This window comes from Myiozetetes cayanensis, unplaced genomic scaffold (assembly GCF_022539395.1).
Source record: "Myiozetetes cayanensis isolate MyiCay16 unplaced genomic scaffold, myiCay2020 scf4, whole genome shotgun sequence".
In the NCBI taxonomy this organism is placed as follows: Eukaryota; Metazoa; Chordata; class Aves; order Passeriformes; family Tyrannidae; genus Myiozetetes; species Myiozetetes cayanensis.
In genome coordinates this window covers 36,547,728-36,568,397 of record NW_026087631.1, presented here as the reverse complement: position 1 = coordinate 36,568,397, position 20,670 = coordinate 36,547,728, and the positions used below count along the sequence as shown (strand labels likewise).

The window sequence follows — 20,670 nt, the reverse complement described above, 5'->3', positions numbered from 1 at the left end:
TAGGTTCACTAAATTTATTTAAAAATCCTAAAGTGTTTCTTACAAAAAAGCATTACATTCTGCACACTGCTCTCAACAGATACCAGGGACATGTGGCCTACCAGTATTCATCCCCCTTTAAATAAGATACAGTGTACATAGAAGCAGGGTGTTCACAACAATTACAGAAAAACATTACAATTTACCACCAACGATGAACAAAAATAGAATTCACTCTCTCTGCTGCTTCAAAATTTCAATGTTAGTCTCGTGCTCCCTCCCCCCATGTATTTGTAAGGAACTAAAACATTACATCTGGTGGACAGCAAAGATTCCACTACATCTCAAATGCAGAACACCTATGAAGCAGAGGAATGTTGGCTTTTTAAACAGAAGCAGATTAAAAAAAAAAAAAAATAGGGGTGCAGGACTCCTTCAGTTCTTCACTAGTCTTAGAAAAACTTTCCAGAATACTGCTTCACACTATAAAAAAGAAAAAATAATCTTGCATTAGAATCCTTCAACATCTGCATACTGCTTCACACTATAAAAGAAAAAGAAAAAAGCATGTATTAGAATGATGGACCATACATCTTGCATCAATATTCATAATGACATTTTTAGAGCAGATTAAATTACAAATTCCTAATACATTTAAAAGTAAATAATTTTAAAATATCAATGGCTAGTAATTGTATTAGTATATTTATGGCACATTTAAATATTAATAATCTAAAGCCAAACATTCCAGTTAAAACATTAAAATCTACTATGAGAGCCAGAAGTTAATAAAGCAAATGGTATCTAAAGCTGTTAATATTTGGCAGAAAAGGCAAAGTAATGTCAGCAAGGTGTGAAATGCTGCATAACAGCACCAAATCGATTTCAACTTGTCCTGTAGAGGCATGGTCTGTGCCATATGGCAGACTGTGATTTGTTGTCAATTTAGTTATCTAAAAACAACAAAATCACTAGTCTTCCACACAGAACTAGGCCAACATCCACTGAAATCTTCTATATTTTCTACAGGCTCTATATAATTTATTACAAGTACTTTTTCTGCAGCAGTTTTCACCAGAGAAAGGAGAGGACTGCTTGGTTAAGGTGTCGTCCAGCAAGATTAGTTTTGAGGGTGTCTTCATTTTAATTAGAATGGAGAACAGAAGAGAATCAAGGCAGAACTAAGCACTGGAGAAGTTAGGTTCAAATAGTTACTTAAAACCTGCCTTCTTAAAAAATTGATTCACAGAGAAGAGCAGTTTTATAATGTACATGTCAATTTAAAATTGAGAGCAGGGAGAATATTAAACTTCAACTTGCCTGTTCTGCAGCAAATACTGTGCATTTTGTATCTGGTCCTGTGTTCCTGTGATAGTTATTATCCGATCTTCCGAGCCTTCTAATGGTTCATCAATTTTGATCGAAGCTCCTGACTCATGACGTATTTGTTTGATTCTCTGGCCTCCCTTTCCAATAATAGATCCTGCCAACTACGGAAGAAAGCAAAAAATTAATTTCCTGATACAACTTTCTTTCTAAAACAAGTCAGAAAACCACAGCAGCATTTGAGTAGTTTCTACAAATTCAGTTTAAAGAGTTGGAATGGAAGCTTACTTCTTTACAGCCTAAAAATATCCCGTGCAGTATTAATTGTATAAACACGGGTAGGATAAAGCTGGGACAACCAGCCGCTTATTTGTAAAAAACAAGTTACTATTACTGAGTATTAACTCTTAGCAAAATTGTTTAGTGAGTCTTTGAAGACACAAACCAACAATCCAAGAATACTCTTGCTGATTTAGAAACACTTATTTTGTATTAGAAGTACTTATCAAGCACTTTAAGTGCTTCTGATTCACTTCAATAGTCTGAGAAATGACTGACTTTTTTTTTTTTTTTTTAAGAAAAAGCATAAGTTGAAAGCAAGTTAAATTTACTCACATCTTTGGGAATCGTTACTTGTGTTGTGATGATGGGTCCACCAAGATCTCCATAGGAACCACGCCCCCCTGCATAAGAATAATCTGATTTAGGTGTATGCATCAAGCCCTTTAGTAACTATGTAATGAAGTACATGTAACAGTTCTACATAAACACTTACCATAACCAGAGCCACCCTCAAACTGTAAGAGAAAGAGAAAAAAACCCTTAAATAGTGAATTGCTATTAACACATTTTTGTCCTAAATACTGTATTGTTAACTTTGAGCCTAACTTATGCAAACATCTCAACCCTCAACCTGACTATAAATATAACTGTTGTGCCAGCAAAGGCATCCTGAGGCAAAGAGGGAACACCAGAAACAAAAAGGGTGAGTGCGATATCTCTCGTAAACCTTTGTCCAGTTGGACAATGCTTTCAGGCACATGGTGTGATTCTCGAGGCTGTCCTGTGCAGGGCCAGGTGTTGCATGTGATGACCCTTGTGGGTTCTATCCAACACAAAATATTCTATGATTATGTGATTCTCATCCTGCCCTGCCAAAACCTGACAGTCTACCAAGGCAGTCTCACTAACTCAGCTTCTCATGGACAGCTCTTGATGATGACCTACTTGTGACCCTTGAATTAAACAAACATTCAAATTACAAGATCAGAGTACAACCTAACTAATGCTACTAACACAGCTCAGGAGAAACTCAAGTTTCCAGTTTCGGGACAAAAAGTTTACCTAGTGACTGTCAATCCTCCTACTTCATCTACACCTTTGGGCAAAAAACCCAGTAAGTTCTTAAGAACAGCTCTGTAACTTGTCTCTTGATTCAGACTATGCTATAATACTTAATATCTTAGAACGGATAATCATGACATGAGTTACTTTCTTTTCCATTTAAACCACCAAATGCAAATCACTAAAAGCATTCCTGGCCCCTTTTTATTTTTAGTATTTGTAAACCTGTATTTGACACTGTTTCACTTCATCTACTGAAATAAGTGCTTGAGACCCCATATTCATATTTTCCTACAGAAGTAGAAAATAAATATGTAGGGTTCCCTTGAATTCAACTTCTTAGGACTCACGAGTTCTGTGACAGGAGGCCAGGAGCTGCCTAAAGCTGAAACTGCTAGCAAAGCTGGTGGCACCTACACAATAACATTTAAAAAAAGAGTAAAAAAACCCAAAACCTCTATGCACTGATTGCAAGAGGTGAGCAAGGACGAAAAAAGTGAGTGAAACTGCCCTGCAGACACCACACCTGCAGAGAAGGAAAGGAAAAGGTGCTCCAGGCACTGGAATGAATACTGTCTTGCAACCTATGGAGAGAACCCTGTTGGAGTAGACAGCTACACTGTATCCCACACGCAGGATGCTGTGATGTGACCAAGCAGATAAGCCTTGAAATAATATGCAGTCTGTGGAGATTCCAAGCAGGCACAGGTGCTTGGTAGGACCTCTGGGGGACTCCCAGTGAATCAGTCTGTTCCTGAAGGACTGTACCATGAACAGGACCTACACTGGAGCAGTTCATGAAGAACTGCAGTCCAACAGAGACAAACGCATTTGAGCCATTTATGAATGATTGTATTGCATGGGAAGGACCCTACAGTGGAGCAGGGGAATAATGTGAAGAGGATGGAGTGGATACAGGCGTGGTGAATCGACCTGTAACCCGACATTCCCTATCATCCCTGCACCATTCATGGCAGAGGAAGTACAAGGGCAGGGAATAAACGAGTGACATTGAGTCTGGGAAGAAGTGAAGCATGACGGAAAGGTGTTCTTAGTTCTCTTCTTTGTTTCCCACCAATATACGCAATGTGCCAGTAAATCTTCTGCAAGTCAACTCTATTTTGCCCATGATATTAATTACTAAGTGATCTCTCTGTCTTTATCATGAGCCACAGACTTTCTGTCTTGCTTTCTCCCCTTACCCTGATGAGGAAAGGGACTGAGAGAGCAAGTAGGCTGGACAGGCAGGCAGTCAAGTTGAACCAACCACAACTATTTGTTCAAAAAAGTTACAATGTAACAACTTATCAAAAAAAACCATTATTTACCATCTACCTACCTTTTTAGATACAAATAGAAGCTACTCAAAGTGCTGAGCTTGTCCTCTGTCCCTAAGCAACTTGTATTGTCGTGTTACTAAGCAATACGGACTGGAATACAAAATAGAACTTGTAGTGGAGTCCAAAATATGAGAGAATGAAGGACTCTGCTTAAGGCTTAATTCAGAGGCTGATCATACAACACACTGCATACACACATATTGCTGTTGGTATTTGCCACAGAATTAATTTTTGGACTTATCTGTTTCAAAGAAAAATCCTTTCTTTGATTATATCTGCTTCCCCAGACTACAGAATAGCATAATTTGATAACACATTCTGTGTTTATGTAAGCCAAGGACATTTCATATCAATTAATCAAAAATATTAATTTGGTGGCATTTTGCCAACTACAAGATAGCCCAAACACCTGATGTACTTCATAACTTCTACAATGGAGTCACTACATCAATGAATGAGGGAAGAGCTACAGATGCCATCTACCTGGACTTCTGTAAGGCCTTTGACATGGTCCCCCACAACATCTCTCCAAATTGGAGAGAAATGGATTCAAATGGGTGGTTTGTTTGGTAAATAAGGAACTGGCTGGATGGTAGCATCCAGAGGGTACTGGTCAATGGCTCAGAGTTCCAATGGACATCAAGTGGTGTCCCTCAGGGATTGGTACTGTGAACAGTGCTATTAAATGTCTTCATCAATGATGCAGACAAAGGGATGGAGTGCACCCTTATCAAGCTTGCAGATGACACCAAGCTGAGCAGTGCACTTGGGTCGGGGCAACTCCTGGTATCAACACAGGCTGGGATATGAACTGCTCAAGAGCAGTCCTGCCAAGAACAACTTGGGGGTGCTGGTGGATGAGAGCTGGACATGGCCTGGCAATTTGTGCTTGCAGCCCAGAAATCAAATTGTATCCTGGGCTGCATCAAAAGCAGCATGGCCAGCAGGGCAAAGGACGTGATTCTACCCCTCTATTTTGCTCTGGTGAGACCCCACCTGGAGTGCTACATCCAGCTCTGGGGTCTCCAATATAAGGGCACAGACCTATTGAAGCAAGTCTAGAGAAAGGCCACCAACAAGATCGGAGGGCTGGAGCTCCTCTTCTGTAAGAAAGCCTGAGAGAGTTGGGGTTGTTCAGTCTGAAGAAGAGAAGGCTCTAGGTTGACCTTATTATGGCCTTCCAGCAACTAAAGGGAGCCTACAAGAAGGCTGGAAAGGACTTTTTAAAAGGGTATGTAGAGGGAGGAGAAGGGGCAATGGCTTTAAATTAAAAGACAGTAGGTTTAGTTTAGATATTAGGAAGAAATTCTTGTGAGGGTGGTGAGGCATTGGAACAGGCTGCACAGAGAAGTTGTGGATGCCCAACTCCCGGAAGTGTTCAAGGCCATGTTAGATTGAATCCTGAGCAAGCCTGTCAAGAGCAAGATTTTCTGCCCTTGGCAAGCAGGTTGAAACTAGATGATTTTTAAGGTCCCCTCCAAGCAAAATAATTCTATGATTCTATAACTTTCCTCCCCAAAATCTATCTGAGCAAATGGCATATTTTCAAATATATTGATAAGAAAAGCACTGCGGTTTATCAAAAAATGTAAGTAATACGCTTTTATATTTGCTGTTTGGAATGAAAATCTAGCAACATTATGAAATTAACAAAATATAAATTAACAAAATATATATCCTAAATGCATGCATCTACAGTCCATCAGTTATGGAGAAAGTTACTATATACAAAATGAAAATAGGGTGTAAAAGAGGCAAAAAAGAGGTACAGAAAAGCTCCTCTGTTTTTACTACGCTGTTGCACAATTCCACATTTCTATTAGCATCACCTCTCTTCAAAGAACACACTATTAGACTGCCAATAAATTCTGAGTCCAAAGGACAGCTTTATCAAGTTTCATAGATGCAAGCTGTAACAGACTACACTCAAGATCTCTCAAGACATTAACATGTTCAACAAAGCAATTTTCAAAACATAGGTTGAACACACTCACCAACTCTGGGGGCTGCATGTCATCACAAGCATCCACATGACACTGCATCATCTTCCAGACACAACATAAAGGAAGGAAGAAAGGAAGCCCAGGTCATACAAACTTTTAGTGAACTTGGCAAGCAAATACAATATATACTAGTAAAAAGAAATCTTTATACCATAACAAAGACTAGAAATGATGTAAGTTAGACCACTTTCAAGACTCACTCCCTTTCAATTTCATTTTGAGGGAACTGTAAATGGTCACACGTTTTCACCCTCTTTCTGTAGTATTAACAGATTTCTCCTCTAGCAAAGAAGGTCAGAGAGCTAATGGCAAGGTAAAGCCTGAACATGCCTTTTTTTCTGCCTTTTAAAAAAAATGTGTAAGTGCTATTACATACAATAATACTTTACCTCGCATTAGAAAAACCTTTTATTTCTGCCATCTGTTGGAAAATGAAGGCCAAGTAAGACTGAAACAAGTAACTGCAAGTGATTATGCCAACAGCAGGTCAAGCACGAAAGACACTGCTTCCCATTTTCTACCAATTCATTTCCATATACCTCATACAGTCAAGCCGACAATGAATCTACTGCTGATTAACTACACTAGACGTTTAGTTATGTTTTTAAAACACATGATATATGGCATTTCTTTCTTTCAGAATTTTATAGTTTCAGCAATTGATATCCATTTGTGCATTCTAAAACTAAAGTTTCTGAAACAGGGTGTCTTAACATAAATAACAAAATATTCTTTGACTGCGGACTCATTTGTGCTAGTCACTACTGGTATTAGAATACAAACCAGATGACAGATGAGCCAGGTAAGGCAAAGAGCTCAACTTTTACATCTAATGAAAGAAAATGCATGCAATCCTAACTGATGTCAAATTCTTTTGTCCTAACTTTTTCTGGTTTTACAAGTGAGTTAAGACTGAAATTTTGTTACTTCCTTCCAGAATCTGCATGAATAAATAGTACAGTTATCACACATTCTTCCTTTACTAATTTTTTACATGCCTGTTAATGTCACATCTCTTAAACCTGGAAAGTGTTTCATATTTTTTAAAACTTATGTGCCTTTATTCGAGTGTTTGTACATCAAGACACATACATAATGAAAAAAAAAACAAACCCAAGAACCAGGAAGCACTTGAAGGAGCAAAAGCACATTACAAATCTGAAGACACATCATTGTGAAGAGACAGTCCACTTACCACGAGACATTCTGATTTAAATCTACACTAACTCAGATTTTAAAGTTATTAGTACTTTCAACAGTTTAATAACTGAGATAAATGGACTTCATATGCTTGTCCACTATTTTCTACTCCTCTAAGTGGTATCTGAGTGCATTTCTGTATGTGAGACACCCCAAAGAATGAAAGAGGGTGTTAAAAATGAAATACAGGAAATTTAGGGTTTTTCAGCTGACAATAGCTGTTATGGTCCACAGGCATTTGATCTGGAGTTGTTACACACTGAAATACATAGTTCCATTTGCAGAGAAACAGCACATGCCTGTACTTTAGGAAGAAGTTTCAGAGCAGATTATACGCCAAATGAACATTTTTAACAGCAGTGCATAATTATACTACAACTCTAAGTCAGGCTAACAGACAATATCACCTTAAGTGAGTGACTACATTGGCAAGAGAAATTAACCTGTCTTTTAAAATGTAAATTGGCTTTTCTCATCTCAATCTTTAAAAGGCAGTCAATCCTGTCATCTTTCTGAAATTCCAGAACACTCACAGCATCCAGTCTTAAACTGAACTCACAATCCAGTTGATGAGTCATCAACCATTCCATCTTTCTGCTTTTATGGAAAAGAGAACTGGCAAAAAAAGTTTCTGCACGTTCAACTGCTCTAGAATTTTTGAAATTTTCCTCTATTCTTGCCTTTTATTGCATCTATGTAAAATAAGATCCATGTGAAAGAGCATTTCTGCTCTCTAAGAGCAGTTTTTCTCATCATTACTTAGATCACAAATCACAACAACATTGATTTACTCTAGTTAAAAACTTTAGCTAGAGAATGGTTGCTATATGAAACAAAGGGTAGCACAGAAAAACCTTACATTTCTGGCATGGCACTTGCAGTTGCAGCTTCACAATCAACCTGAAGATCTCCTTTCTGCTTACACGGTTTAGGACACAAGAGCCATGATTAACTAAAACTAGAAATTAAATACAATCTGTTCTGGGAGGTAGTCCTCTCTTTAACCAGGCTATGATACTTGATCATAAAGGAGTAAAAGTCATGAGTAGTTTTGCTATGAAAAGGAAATAAACATCCTTTTTTTTGCACAAAAACCCCTCATTGAAATGACTCCACTTGCTCGCAGAAATTCACATCAATTAAGTGAAAGTTAACCCGATAGGCTAAACCTAAGTCAAAACAGATTTTCTATTCTGGCTGGAATGGAATAAAAATAGAACACATCACTGCCCCAGAGTCTAGCTAAGTAAGACTGTGCTTTACCAGATACCTGAAAATGGGCAGGCTGCTCAGTTTATGTACTCTAGCACTGGCTTTATTAGCTGCAAACAGAACACAAAACCTGATTCTTCCAACCAATGCTTCCTGCTTCTTAACATTTAGGCCGGGTAACACTTTTTTTTTTTGTAACTGTGTGGGGAACCTTCATTATTTCTAGGTAGCACATGACATTGTTGCAATTTGTAGTTCAGTAACTCTTACTCCCAAAGCGGACATGTGTAAAAGCACATTCAGGTAGCCCTTTTCATAGCTCTTCTCCACTTCTTATCTTCATTTAAAAGAAAAAAAATACGATGTCACCTGTCATCTTAAAGAAGATGCCAGACAAAGTCCAAAGAGAAAAGAAGGTATTTTACTATAGAGATTGACTCTGTTGTGGTTTAAACCCATCTGGCAACTAAACGCCACACAGCATCTTGCTCACACCACCCAAGCCTCATTCCCCGAGGAAATGAAGGGCAAATCGGAAGTATAACAACAATTTAGTAATTGAAACAAAGTAGGAGATAACAGTAACAGTAAATAATAATCTAAAGAGGAGCCAAAACCCGAGATAAAAAAAAAAAAAAAGTAGTGGCATGTAAAACCACCCCCTGACCACTGCCAGACCCCTTTGGCCAGTTCAGGTCACCTGTCCTGACCCTGCTCCCACTGGTAGAGCACAAGAGACTCAACAAGTCCTTGACTTAGCATAAACACTACTTAGGAATGACTAAAACACCAGCGTATTACCAACATTATTCTCATACTGAATTCGAAACACAGTACTGTACCAGCTAAGAGAAAAAAGTAACTATCCCAGCTACAACCAGCATAACCTCCCAGTCTTTCTTCTGAGGAAAGAGGAATCTTTCCTTTCTGAGGAATCTTTCTTCAGAACACCAGATAACTGCTGGGAAGTCACAGTTCAGAAGCAACACGTATTATCTATAACCCCTTGTTTTAAGTCTCCACATAGTCTGAGACATTATTTTTTCCCCTCAGCAAGTACTCACTTAGGATAAAACTTAGCAGTGGTCGTACCTCCAAAACATCTGGAATTACCAGAAAATAAACAAGAATTGATTCAAAAGAGCAATCACCTTCCAGATCAACTACAGCTCTTCTTTGATAATATTCATTATAATCTGCATTATGGTATCTATGCTTATGTTTTCCAACATTTAGTGTTAAGAATGCTTGTATAACATATTGGTCTGTCTGACATGTTTTCTGTATCTGAAAAATCTCCCAATTCTATTTCTATCATCCTGATTAAAAAATCTGAAAGGCAGTCAATGCAAAATACCTGCAGGGCTGAGCAAAGTCAAACTTTCTGTATCATTTTTGATGGCAGAAAGGAAAGAAAGAAAATAGATCTCGTCTTAAATACCACTTACACCCCATATACTATACTCCTCCACAGGAGGACTATTTGTATGGACAAAACATTTTGCTTTTACCATCAGAACCATGCATATCCCACATTAACATGCATGTGTCAGCAACAGTATCTCGAGACAGCACGCTAGCTGTGGTTACAGAACAGAAGGCCAATTTTAAACTCATACCATGCCATCGTAACGATCTCCTGGTCTGCCCCTTCGGTCATAGGACATCAGATCTCTGAAATGAAAACAGCACCAGCACATTAATTATGTTATCTGTGTTATGAACCAGCTTGTTTATTCTCATCTAAATTTTCAAATTCATAGTTCACATACAACTTAATACCAAATTACTCTAGCCAAGTACTGGATGACAGAATTTTCAGAAGTACCAGTTACAGTCTGGCAACTTACTATGGTGCAGCAGGTAATTAAACTGCAGTACTTGTCAAGGTACTCTTTTCTAATACACATTCAATCCTGCACAATAATAACAACATGGAAGCATGGAAAAAAATGGAAATACGAATATGATTCAGGAGAATATATACAACATCAGTTTCTGTATAATGCATTTAGGCAACAACTCACCCGCCACGAGGAGGCGGTGGAGGAGGAAGAGGAAGATTCCGAGCTCTGCTGCCGCCTCTACCACCACGACCTGGTGGAGGTGGTGGAGGTCCTCTGCGAGGGCTCATATCATCATAATCTCTTCTTGAGGGAGGCATAGGTCGTCCACCACGACCAGGGGGCATTCGATCAAAGCCTCCTCTTCCACGCATTGGAAAGCCCACTGGACGTCCCCTTCTATCATCAAACATCATTGTGAAGCCACCGTAGTCATATGTTTCATCATAGAAATTGGGATCATAAGGCTGAGCCCGTCCTTTAATTGGAGACTAATACAAACAAAAAGAACAATCCCCCCAAATCAATTAGGACTATTACAGTTGGCATACTTAATTAATACAGTAAATACGTAAGTATGAATTCATGCAAATGGTTTTGATTTTACAAGACTACTAAAAAAGAAAAAACTGTTGTGTGATAGACAAACTACTGTTACTTATCCATAGCTTTGTCCCCCTTCCTCTTCAATTTTTTCATTTTAATGACATGCAAAGCATGAATAATGGCCCACTAGTAGCAAAAATTGCTTTCCTCTCTCATAAGGTGCACCCCAGTTCTAGACAATGGAAACAGTTTCAAAAGTTCCTGACAATCACTTCACTGTTGGGAAAGCAGGAGGCACTGAATTCAAAACAAACTGCAAAATATTGTTTTGTATCTAAGATTCATGAATGCCAATGAAAGAATAAAATAAATTTAATAAATATTACCTCAGAGATAAGATCCAAGATAATCTTGATGCACTCAACAACCCTATCAGGTTTGCCACCAATAAGCACCACTCTGTCAGTAGAATGAGGACAACATTCCTGAAAAAGCTTAATGGTGGTCTGAGTGTTCTGTAGAAGAAAACAAATGCAAGCTTGTCAACTATATTTTAAACAACTTTATAAACCCATTAAAACATTTAAAAAGAAAAAATCCAAAAATAAAATTAAATTCCAAACTACTTAAAATTGCATGCTTGCTTCTGACATCTTTTAAAGATCAGTGCTAACATAACTTTTGTATGAAGATGGAAAAAAGTTCAATTTTCTCCTATTTCAATTATGACTCATTTACACAATTACTTAAGTAAATATTAGAAAAAGAACACATAGCCATTGCAAGCTTACAGGCTGTATTAACTCTCAAATGAAGAAAACAAGCTCTGGATGCTAAGAGAGATGTTGCCAGGATCATGTCTAGTTATCTAGCCCTTCTCAGCCCATGCAAACAGGTAGCATCCTATACGTGAACAGACCTGCAATGGTCTCTGACACAATGCCAAAAAAGGAAAACATGTTTTCAGCTCACAGAGACCATTACATTTTTAAATCTTATTGTTTCACTGAAAGAAAACAGTAGTCTTCCAGGAGTAAGAAGAAGTAAAAAAGAAAAAAAAAGCTCTTCTACAGTAATGCTCAGACATCTACCATGTAGATACTTTCACCCTAGATCATTTTTTATGTCCAATGACACAAATAATTCTTGACTATGCAGTTCATTCTAGGAGTGATTTTAATAAAAATGCTCTCTTTAAAAACAGTACTCTACCACATATACTGTTTAATCAAGTCCTAGGCTCTGTCACGAATATTACTTCTGAGGGTCTGCAAGGAAGTTGCAATTTACAGCTCCATCTCAAAACATCAGAAGCATGTACACAGTATGTTCAGTAGGAATTCCTGCACAGAAGATATTTACACTGGCCTCTTACAAACAAAAAACATTATTTATTGAACAAAAGACAAATCTAAGAGCAGGAAGCAAGTACCTCTCTAAGTTCTTTAATTTTAGCACCCTTGACACCAATGATTCCTCCTGCCAAACTCTGGTGAATGAGAAGTCTTAATTCGCAGTCAAAGTCGCTGCCTTTGTAGTGTTGATACTGCATAAGAGACGCATATAGGGAAAAAAATAAATACAGTCAAATAAAAGCTCAAAATATTTGGTGTCTCTTTTCTTCAAACACAACCAAATGACTTACTGAATTGTAAACTTGCATTTCTTTTGATAGGATTACAACTACTTATGCACCTCCCCTCTAGGTGAAGTATCAGTTTTCCTTATTTATTACATTACTTATTACATTATTTATTACCTTACACTGCACAACTTGCAACAAAGACTTAACAAGGTACTGAACAGTGCAACACCTAATATTTTGAAAGGGGGAAGGCTGTTCGAAATGTTAATTTCATAAACAATGACACTGTCCTCCACCAAAAAATGCCAACATGTAGTGTGAGAGCCATAACCCTTCTTTTAAAGGCCTCTGGCATTTGTTTTTTAAATTTCCTGTATGTAAAAAGCAGAAAATCATCCAGACCATCTTGTTCCAAAGCTCATCTTTTATCTTTAAAATGAAGAAAATATTAAGAGACATACCTCTTCTAAAGTAGGAATAATCTTCTTCAAGATTTCTCCAATTGTCTCTATATCCGCACTTATACTCAAAATGCTGTTGAAAGCCACAATGCCAGACAAGATGGAGAAGGCAGAAAAGAAAAAGCAGAAGTAAATTTTTTTCATCATCACAGACAAAATTTTAACAAGATACACTACAAAGAAGAGTTTACAATTAAGATTCCCCATTTTAAGTAAACCTGTTTGCTCAATTTATAACACATGCATCTTTGTTTATGCCCAGTATATATGCATGAGAAATTTAAGATTAGGTAGGTCTTGCAGAGAGAGAAAGACAGAATGGGCTTTTGGAAGGGCTCAGATTAAGTGGGCAAGAAATTGATGCAGAACTGAAAGTAGAAGTGAATATTCATGTTCCCCGCCACCACTAATTAGGATACCCTCACTATTACATTATGCTGGCACACCTTCTCATATTAAAAGGGAGGATATGCAAGTGGTGAACGTTGTATCTGGAATAAGGTTATGAAATCAGATTACTAATGGGCTCTCCAAGAAAACAAATACAAATGCAAGACAAAAAAGACAAAACAAATGAGAAGTGAAGGAAAGCGAACCGGAATTAGCATTTCATCAGAAATAATTATGAACAGGCAATGTTGGGGGAGCAAGGTGGGCCACAAAGACAGAGCGAAAGACTATTTTGAACCAATTTGATTTACAATGCAGCAAATATGCAACACTTGAAGCTGTGCTCCTTCCATTGAAATAAAATTAGTGGATTGTTTGGGTGGGCAACTCACGTAAAAGTTCAGTGACAAAAAGACTTAATGGGGAAAATAAGACAGAAAACTTGAAAAAAAACAATACACCGTCTATAAGGGGATACTATTGAATTATATCAAAGGCAGGTAATAAAATACATTTCTCTCTTTCTAATCAGGCAGTGAGGCATAAACTGTTGGGACATACCGCTCGGGGCCACTGCTGTCTGGGACTGAAACACTGGCATTGTACTGCATTGGTCATTGGCGTTCGTGGATGTTGGCATTGGGCATGGGTATTCAATCAGAAGTTGTCAAGTATGGTACCCGTTTGGCAACGAGCACATTTTTGGGCATAGCCAACCAGGGTTTTCACATGGGCGTTCAGGGGCGGATGGGCCAACGTCATGGTGGGCAACGCAGGGGCAAGTCGATCCAGTACATGGGCAACGGAGATATATGGCCAAAAAAACAAGGAGAGGGAAAAGGGGGAAAAGCAATAAATTTTAATTTAATACAAACTATACTCATCACTCTCAATTAATGAAACAAGCTTAAGTTGTTCTGAAGACTAACACAATAACGGATTGCTACACCGACTGTGGCTTAACAGTATGGACCTTAAAAATGAGTCACTTGCTCTGACTAAACTACTTTTTACTTTTAAATAAATGACCTTTCAGTAGCAGGCTGGCTTATGAGGGTAGACATGAAACCTGTCAAGACTGATAGTACTAGAACCTTGGGCAAATCGGGAAAGTTTGTATTCCAGACCAATCTAGATTATCAGGACTTAGGTGACATACTGATTTACTGGAAAAAAAAAAAAAAAAGAAAGAAAGAAAGAAAAAAACCAAAACAATAAAAAACCCTAAAAGAGAAGAAAAAAGAACAACTAGCTGCCAAAGTTAGTGAGTATATGCATGATTCCTGACCATTTCAACTAAAACCTCAATTCAGTTGTGGTAGTGCGGAACTTCATTGGAACTGATTTGTAATGACATATTGCAAAATCTTGCGTTGAACAGAGTCTTGATAGGAAAAACTGTTGAAATTGTAGCTGATGTTAAGAACAGGAGGTACAAATGGAATTTAAGAAGAGTTGCCAAGTTTTATAAATACACAACATTAACGCTGAGCATGTGTCTAATCACAAGAGTCAACCCACTATAAAGTGTGAATGGGCAGTAAGTCACGACCATTTAAAAATGCTTCCAAGTAACAGAACAGAATTTTCCTTTAGTGTTTTATATCCACATCTAAAGAAAGAAACCTTAACATTAATGTTTTTGTTCTTCATGTGCAAGCTGTTAAGGAACAGATGGATGATGTCATATTGCTCTTTTTAAGGAAGTTAAACAATTCCTCTATCACTGGATTAAGCCAGCCACCGGCAGTGGTTTCAGCAGTACTGTAATTGATTCATACATATGGGAAGTGGTACTATTAATGGGTTTACGCTTTGTCAATGTTTTTAATTAGGATGTTAACTCGCTTGAAGTGTGTAATTCAGCAGAATCCTATTAAAAAATGAAGAGATTTAATATAAACCTCTCGTCCCAAGAGTCAGGCTGGGTTTTAATTGTAATAGAAATTGAAGAACTAAGTTATCTACTCTAGCAACCAATACAAATGGTTTGTAACTTGACTACTGATGCCTACGGAGTTGAATTGCTCCCATTTCTAGAAATGCACGCAATCAAGCTTTCGATGTAGTGCTCTGAAAGAATTGGTGTTAAATTAGTTCAAACTCGTATATACTCACGTCTGTACGAAGTGCCTTAATATTTTTGCCACCTTTTCCAATCACAGCTCCAGCATTCTGGAAAATAGTTTTCAAGAAGTCAAGTTATGACAACACAGCACAGATTACATTTTTGAATTCAAGACTAAAAAGGGTAAATCTATTTTTGCATTGCCCTGCTGGCCTAAGAGGGTAGGCAAGCACTCCTTTAGAAAAGTTCAAATAAAATTGAAACAAATGGATACAGTTTATCCATAAAAAAAAAAAAATCACTAAAAGCTCTTACTACCACCAAACATAGCAGAGAGAAAAATACCCAGTTTTGCCATTAACATTTCAATTGCAAATGAAGTCCCTAGGCAATTCTGCCCATGCTAAACTTATCTCATAGACTATGTCCCTCACAAAATATACTGTATGAACATAACAGGTCAACAATTTGCTTGATTTAATTGATAACTTTTCCTTTTTTTTTTTTTTTTTTTTTAAGAAGTACCTTTGCAAATTTCACTTTTGTGCTCCCAACATTTGATAACTGCAAGGGCCAATTTTGGTTTATACTTCTGTAATGTAATTAATTTCTCAGAGCAGTATATTCTGAAAAAGGTTAAAGTGAATGTTAACAGCCACGAACTTCATTCAAGCCACCAGAAATAAACTGGCACATAGTGAAGAACAGTAATTGCAAAACTACATTTTTACCAGGTTTCCTCAAGGATTACATATAAAATACTGCTTTTATTACACAGATCATACATTATGCTAAAAGCATGCAAAACATTTCATGGTATTCCATGTAACTCAACTATTAGTCAGAAATGCCACATGGAGTTAAGGTAACTATGTTCTGTGCCAACGCAAGAGACTGAGATACTTCAGAAACTACAAATGATCTGTAGCCAGTGGGAACAGAGGAGATTCATATTCAGCAACTTTTCATTATTTACACTTGTCAAAAAAATCGCTGCAACCCCTGAAGTATTACTCCCACGTTTCTTCCTGTTGACACAGTTGAACAAGTTCAGTAGATCTGTTTAGGAAGGTTACTAAAATCCTAAGTTTTCATATCTCATATTTAATTTAAAATCACTAGCTTGAAATTCCCTAAACAGCTTCTCTTCCAAAGACAGTCATTTCCCTCAAAATAACAAACTTCTACTTAAATGCAGACCTTATGATTTCTGTTGCTCTAGTTCTTCAGCAAATACATCCTTAAAAAAACCCCTGTGTGGATCCTTCAGAACTTACGTTTTTAAAAGAACCCTGTAGACAATTCTACTGCAATACACTTGCAACTACCGTTCATACACACTGAAAGTTATTAGAATAAGTTATCTCATTTTAAATAAAGAACGTACGCTTTTTCAACTTCTATCTCAACATACACTCTGTCATCGCCACCTTGAAAAATGCTAGATGCAAAAATGGTAACAACAAGAAAGCGTACTTTGCTCTGCAGCAAGATGCGCAGTTCCACCATCTCATCTGTGTTCCGAGATCTTTTGAAGGCCTGCTCTTCCTCCATATCTTCTGCAGGACGTTTGCCTGTAGAGAGGTCCATAGGGGGGAAACATAAACATTTATTTAACTTTCTGAGTCATAATAAAATGGAATATGTGCCAAACTTATGCTCTGTACTACTAATACATTCTTTCATATTGGTCCAAAACTAACCACAAAAGTCTGTTCTGAGCATCCATAGCATGGAAACAAGTCTTTACTTCATCAGCTTTCTTACTGGGTAACTACTGAAAACGCATTTAAAAAGTCTGTGAACTTTGGCTTAAATGAGAATGTTGTGAGAAATTCATAACACATTGTTTAAAGCAGTGAAGCATCGCCACTTAGTATTCACTTATAATTCACAATATATAATTATAACTTATAATTGGGAAAAACCTTCCAGGTATAAAGCGAAAATGTAGTTTGTCCAACACTAAAATACCGGTGGAGTAACAGTAAAATAGCACTTCAGATACTGTTTGGGAAAAACTGGCACAAATCAGTAACAGTGATGTCCTATCTTCCTTGGTATTTATTCCCAAGAAATTCTGCATGAAGTGCTTTAGAGTATTTCACATATTAGTATTCCTGCATGAAAACTGCAATAAACACAGAAATGGATACGGAGGATATTCTTATATGTTCACACACTCCATACAGCTTTGAAATACTTTTCAATCTTTAGTCATAACTTTCAGTTACTTATGTCGTGTCTTAAAGATGCCAACTGAAAGATTATGTTTATGCTTAAAAAAATATGTAATGCCACAGCCTAATTAAGACAAAAAATATTTAATACAGAATGAAAAACTACTGCTGTAAAAATATATAGTAAAGTTAAATCATTGCAACATTGTCAGAAACACTGAATTTTAATGAGGTTCTTTCTAAAAAGAAATAGTCCTCTAAAAGATTTACCATTTGTCTCTGTGTTGGTAAAGGTCTCTTCCTGTTGTTCAGTCTCCATTGCCTTTTCTTCTTATGTGGGCAAGCAAAACCTGTTGAAAAATAAAAAAGATGGTACATCTAGTCTGTCAAAAGGCAAACTGTACATCATGCTAAAGCAAAAACAGTAACAAAAATAAATGCCTGCTGCTAGAACTTACCGCTATTATATATCACTGCAGAGAAAAACTCAAGTACTGTGGGCGGGATCAAAATCCAACAGCCTATTGCTTCAAGAGCCTATGAAAACAGCATATATCAATTGTGAGTCTCCTCACGTAACAGCTCTGATTCTCACTACAACCAAAACACAGAGGTTTGACCTAAGCTGTCACGAATCTTTTCTTTATAAAAGAAAAAGTATACCCAAGATAAACACACCACTAAGAGGAGACAGAAGTCAAGTCTGTAGACTTATATAAACTCTTACCATCTGAATTACAGATTTTGGGCACATGGTAGTTTTAAGTAATCACACTTATTACAAATTATTTTGAGGAATTTAAAGTGCCTGCATTCAGCTCTTATTTTCAACATGTTATATGATACATGTGCCTTGGTTTCACTTTATAATAGGACACTACATAAGAATCTGCTCCTCTTGTTTAGGTATACACAATTTAAACTTGAAAATAAAGTCCTATTATGGTCATTGTCAGCATTACTTTTACAAATTTTCTACCAACATACCAGCAAGCATTTGAGCATGCCTGCCAAATGAACAAAATAAAAATTACAATCATCATAACTGATGAACAAAATAAAAATTACAACTTCTAGCTACATTAAGAAACTGTGTTTTCAGAAATACCACCCACTGTATATAATTCTCATATAATCCTCTCTGCACACACAAGAACTCCAAAAGCAACTGAATCTCATTATGATTTTCTGAAATAGACTGCAATCTGCTTTTGTTAAATTTATCTTGGAATGCTAATAAATCACATCAGAGAGCAGTGCAGACAAAATAAGTAATTTTTCAACTTATTATCTTTAAAAATGTGATTTACAGACAATGCAGCAAAATAATCATATAATTCCCTTCATATTGCATTAATTTCACTTGCCACAAGCAGCAGGCACTCATTCTGGTACCAACAACAACAAAAACAAAACAAAGCAACACAAACAAACAAACAAACCCCCCCGTGGTTGCAACTTTATAAACACATTCAGACAGCTGTTTAATTGCTGCCCCGCCTGTAGTGGCTTAAGAGCATGCACGGCTTTCCCAGGCCCTTGAAACGAGCTCACGGGCGCGCGGAGTTAACGACACCGGCATCTCAGGCACACAGTGCCACAATCTGCGCTGCTACGCGGACGAAGAGTAGGAAACGACCGGTCACGGTGAAATAGCCTTTTTGGACCCTGGTTAATCTGTTTCCATGTATCCCGAGAATTTCAGGGCTGCAGGGACCGAACTGTAATATCGGTTACAGTTACAATTCACGGCTTAGTCTGCCCTAGTCAAACCTGCGTATACGTCAGGTACTCTCTAGCCTCGCTCAATTGGGTAAATCGAGGACGTTAAAATCACTAGCAAAGTCCGGATTCCTAAAAACACCGAAAGGCTAAAGAGGCCACGAGAACCGGGAGTACCGATCACAGATACAAGAGCTGGAAAACGCCAGCGCGCCTCAGTCCAAGACTCCCTCCAGGACGCAGCGGCTCTTGCCACCCGCCTGCCTCCCTCCCTCCCTCCATCTCTCTCCCTCTCCATGCGCCTCCAGCCGCCCGCCCGGTGCAGGGGGAGCGGAGCGGGAGCGGCGGCGCCGCAGAGCGCCCACAGAGCACCAGAAATGGCGCCCTCCGAAATGGCGCCCGCCCGGCCGCCCGCCCGCGGCGAGGCGGAGCCGACAGCGGAAGGGTCGCCGCCACCACCACGCGGCCGCGGGGAGAGTTACCCGGTTCTGCCCGGGCGGACACAAAGGAGGCGCCCGGAGGCCTGACGGAGCGGGGCAGCCCCGCCGGCGCGGGAGCTCGGCCCACCCCCGACAGCGGCGCGGCCGCCAAGCGCGGCAGTCCCCGATGGGCCCCCGCGCCTGGTCTCGGCCCGGAGCGCCCTCCCTGCACCCGCCATAATCCGCCACAGTAGCACGCCCCGGGCACAGAGGCACCAAGGGCGGGCGCGGGAGGGCGGAGGCCGCTCCCCCGCCCTTGAAGCGCACCCGGCGGCGCTGCGGAACTTGCGGTGGCCGGGCGGCAGCCCGCTGCTCCCGCGGGGCACAGGGAACAGAAGCCCTGGGAAGGTCCACCCTAAGCAACAACCGAGGTGGCGACACCCCGCTCTCTTCCACGCAGAGCCCGCCTCGCTGCACCGCCACCCCTGTCGGAGCTCACGGGACCCCCGAGACCGCGGCGGCGCCGGGGGCTGAGGCCCACGACAGCGGCCCCGGGCCCTCCCGCACCGCTGTGTCACGCAGCGGCGCCAAGCAGGCCCCGGCAGCGGCTCTGAGGGCCTAGGAGAGGCCCGATCCGGCCTACGCCCCCCTCCCGCCTTCTCCCCCTCCTCGCCAGCCCCGGCCGCGCCGCACCGCGCCGCGGGTGCGCGTACCTGCACCCGCCGCCGGCCTCTCCGCGCACGGCAGAGAAAAGGCAGCACCCGCGGCCGCCGACGCGCACAGGCAGCAGCGCCACCCGCGATTGGCTCCGCCACCCTTGCCGAGCGGCGCCGCCGGCGCCCCGTTGGGTGAGGCCGCTGCCTGTCAGCGCGAGGGGGCGGCGCCCCGCCGCGCCCCGCCCTCCGTGCGGGACAGGGCGAGACGGTGCCGCGGGAAAGCGGCGCTGTCAGACCGACGCGGCAGCCGGCCAGGCTGTCCTACCTGGGCGGCAGGAGCCGCGCTGTCGGCGGCGCGAGCGGCGCAGGGCGGCCCAGCACGATGGGAGCGGCTG

General features: G+C 39.9%; 1 protein-coding gene across 11 annotated transcripts; it reads right to left on the bottom strand.

Annotated features, from left to right (window-relative positions):
• On the bottom strand, positions 1 to 20,641 carry HNRNPK (heterogeneous nuclear ribonucleoprotein K). 11 transcript variants are annotated; one of them, XM_050329756.1, is made up of 16 exons: positions 20,601 to 20,637; positions 17,937 to 18,015; positions 17,750 to 17,828; positions 16,775 to 16,885; positions 15,349 to 15,405; positions 13,792 to 13,835; positions 12,841 to 12,913; positions 12,227 to 12,355; positions 11,181 to 11,309; positions 10,432 to 10,739; positions 10,024 to 10,078; positions 5,984 to 6,034; positions 2,081 to 2,102; positions 1,921 to 2,003; positions 1,300 to 1,469; positions 1 to 523 (listed from the first exon to the last, which is right to left on the bottom strand). In XM_050329756.1, the coding sequence occupies exons 3-16, from the start codon at positions 17,795 to 17,797 to the stop codon at positions 490 to 492; spliced, it is 1,314 nt and encodes a 437-aa protein (XP_050185713.1). In that variant the 5' UTR covers positions 17,798 to 17,828; positions 17,937 to 18,015; positions 20,601 to 20,637; the 3' UTR covers positions 1 to 489. The 11 variants fall into 11 exon arrangements, with proteins under 11 accessions (XP_050185713.1, XP_050185716.1, XP_050185712.1 ...); XM_050329759.1 differs by lacking the exon at positions 20,601 to 20,637 and adding an exon at positions 20,333 to 20,434 and having other exon boundaries at positions 1 to 462; XM_050329755.1 differs by lacking the exon at positions 20,601 to 20,637 and adding an exon at positions 20,333 to 20,433.
• Between the last annotated feature and the right edge of the window lie 29 nt (positions 20,642 to 20,670).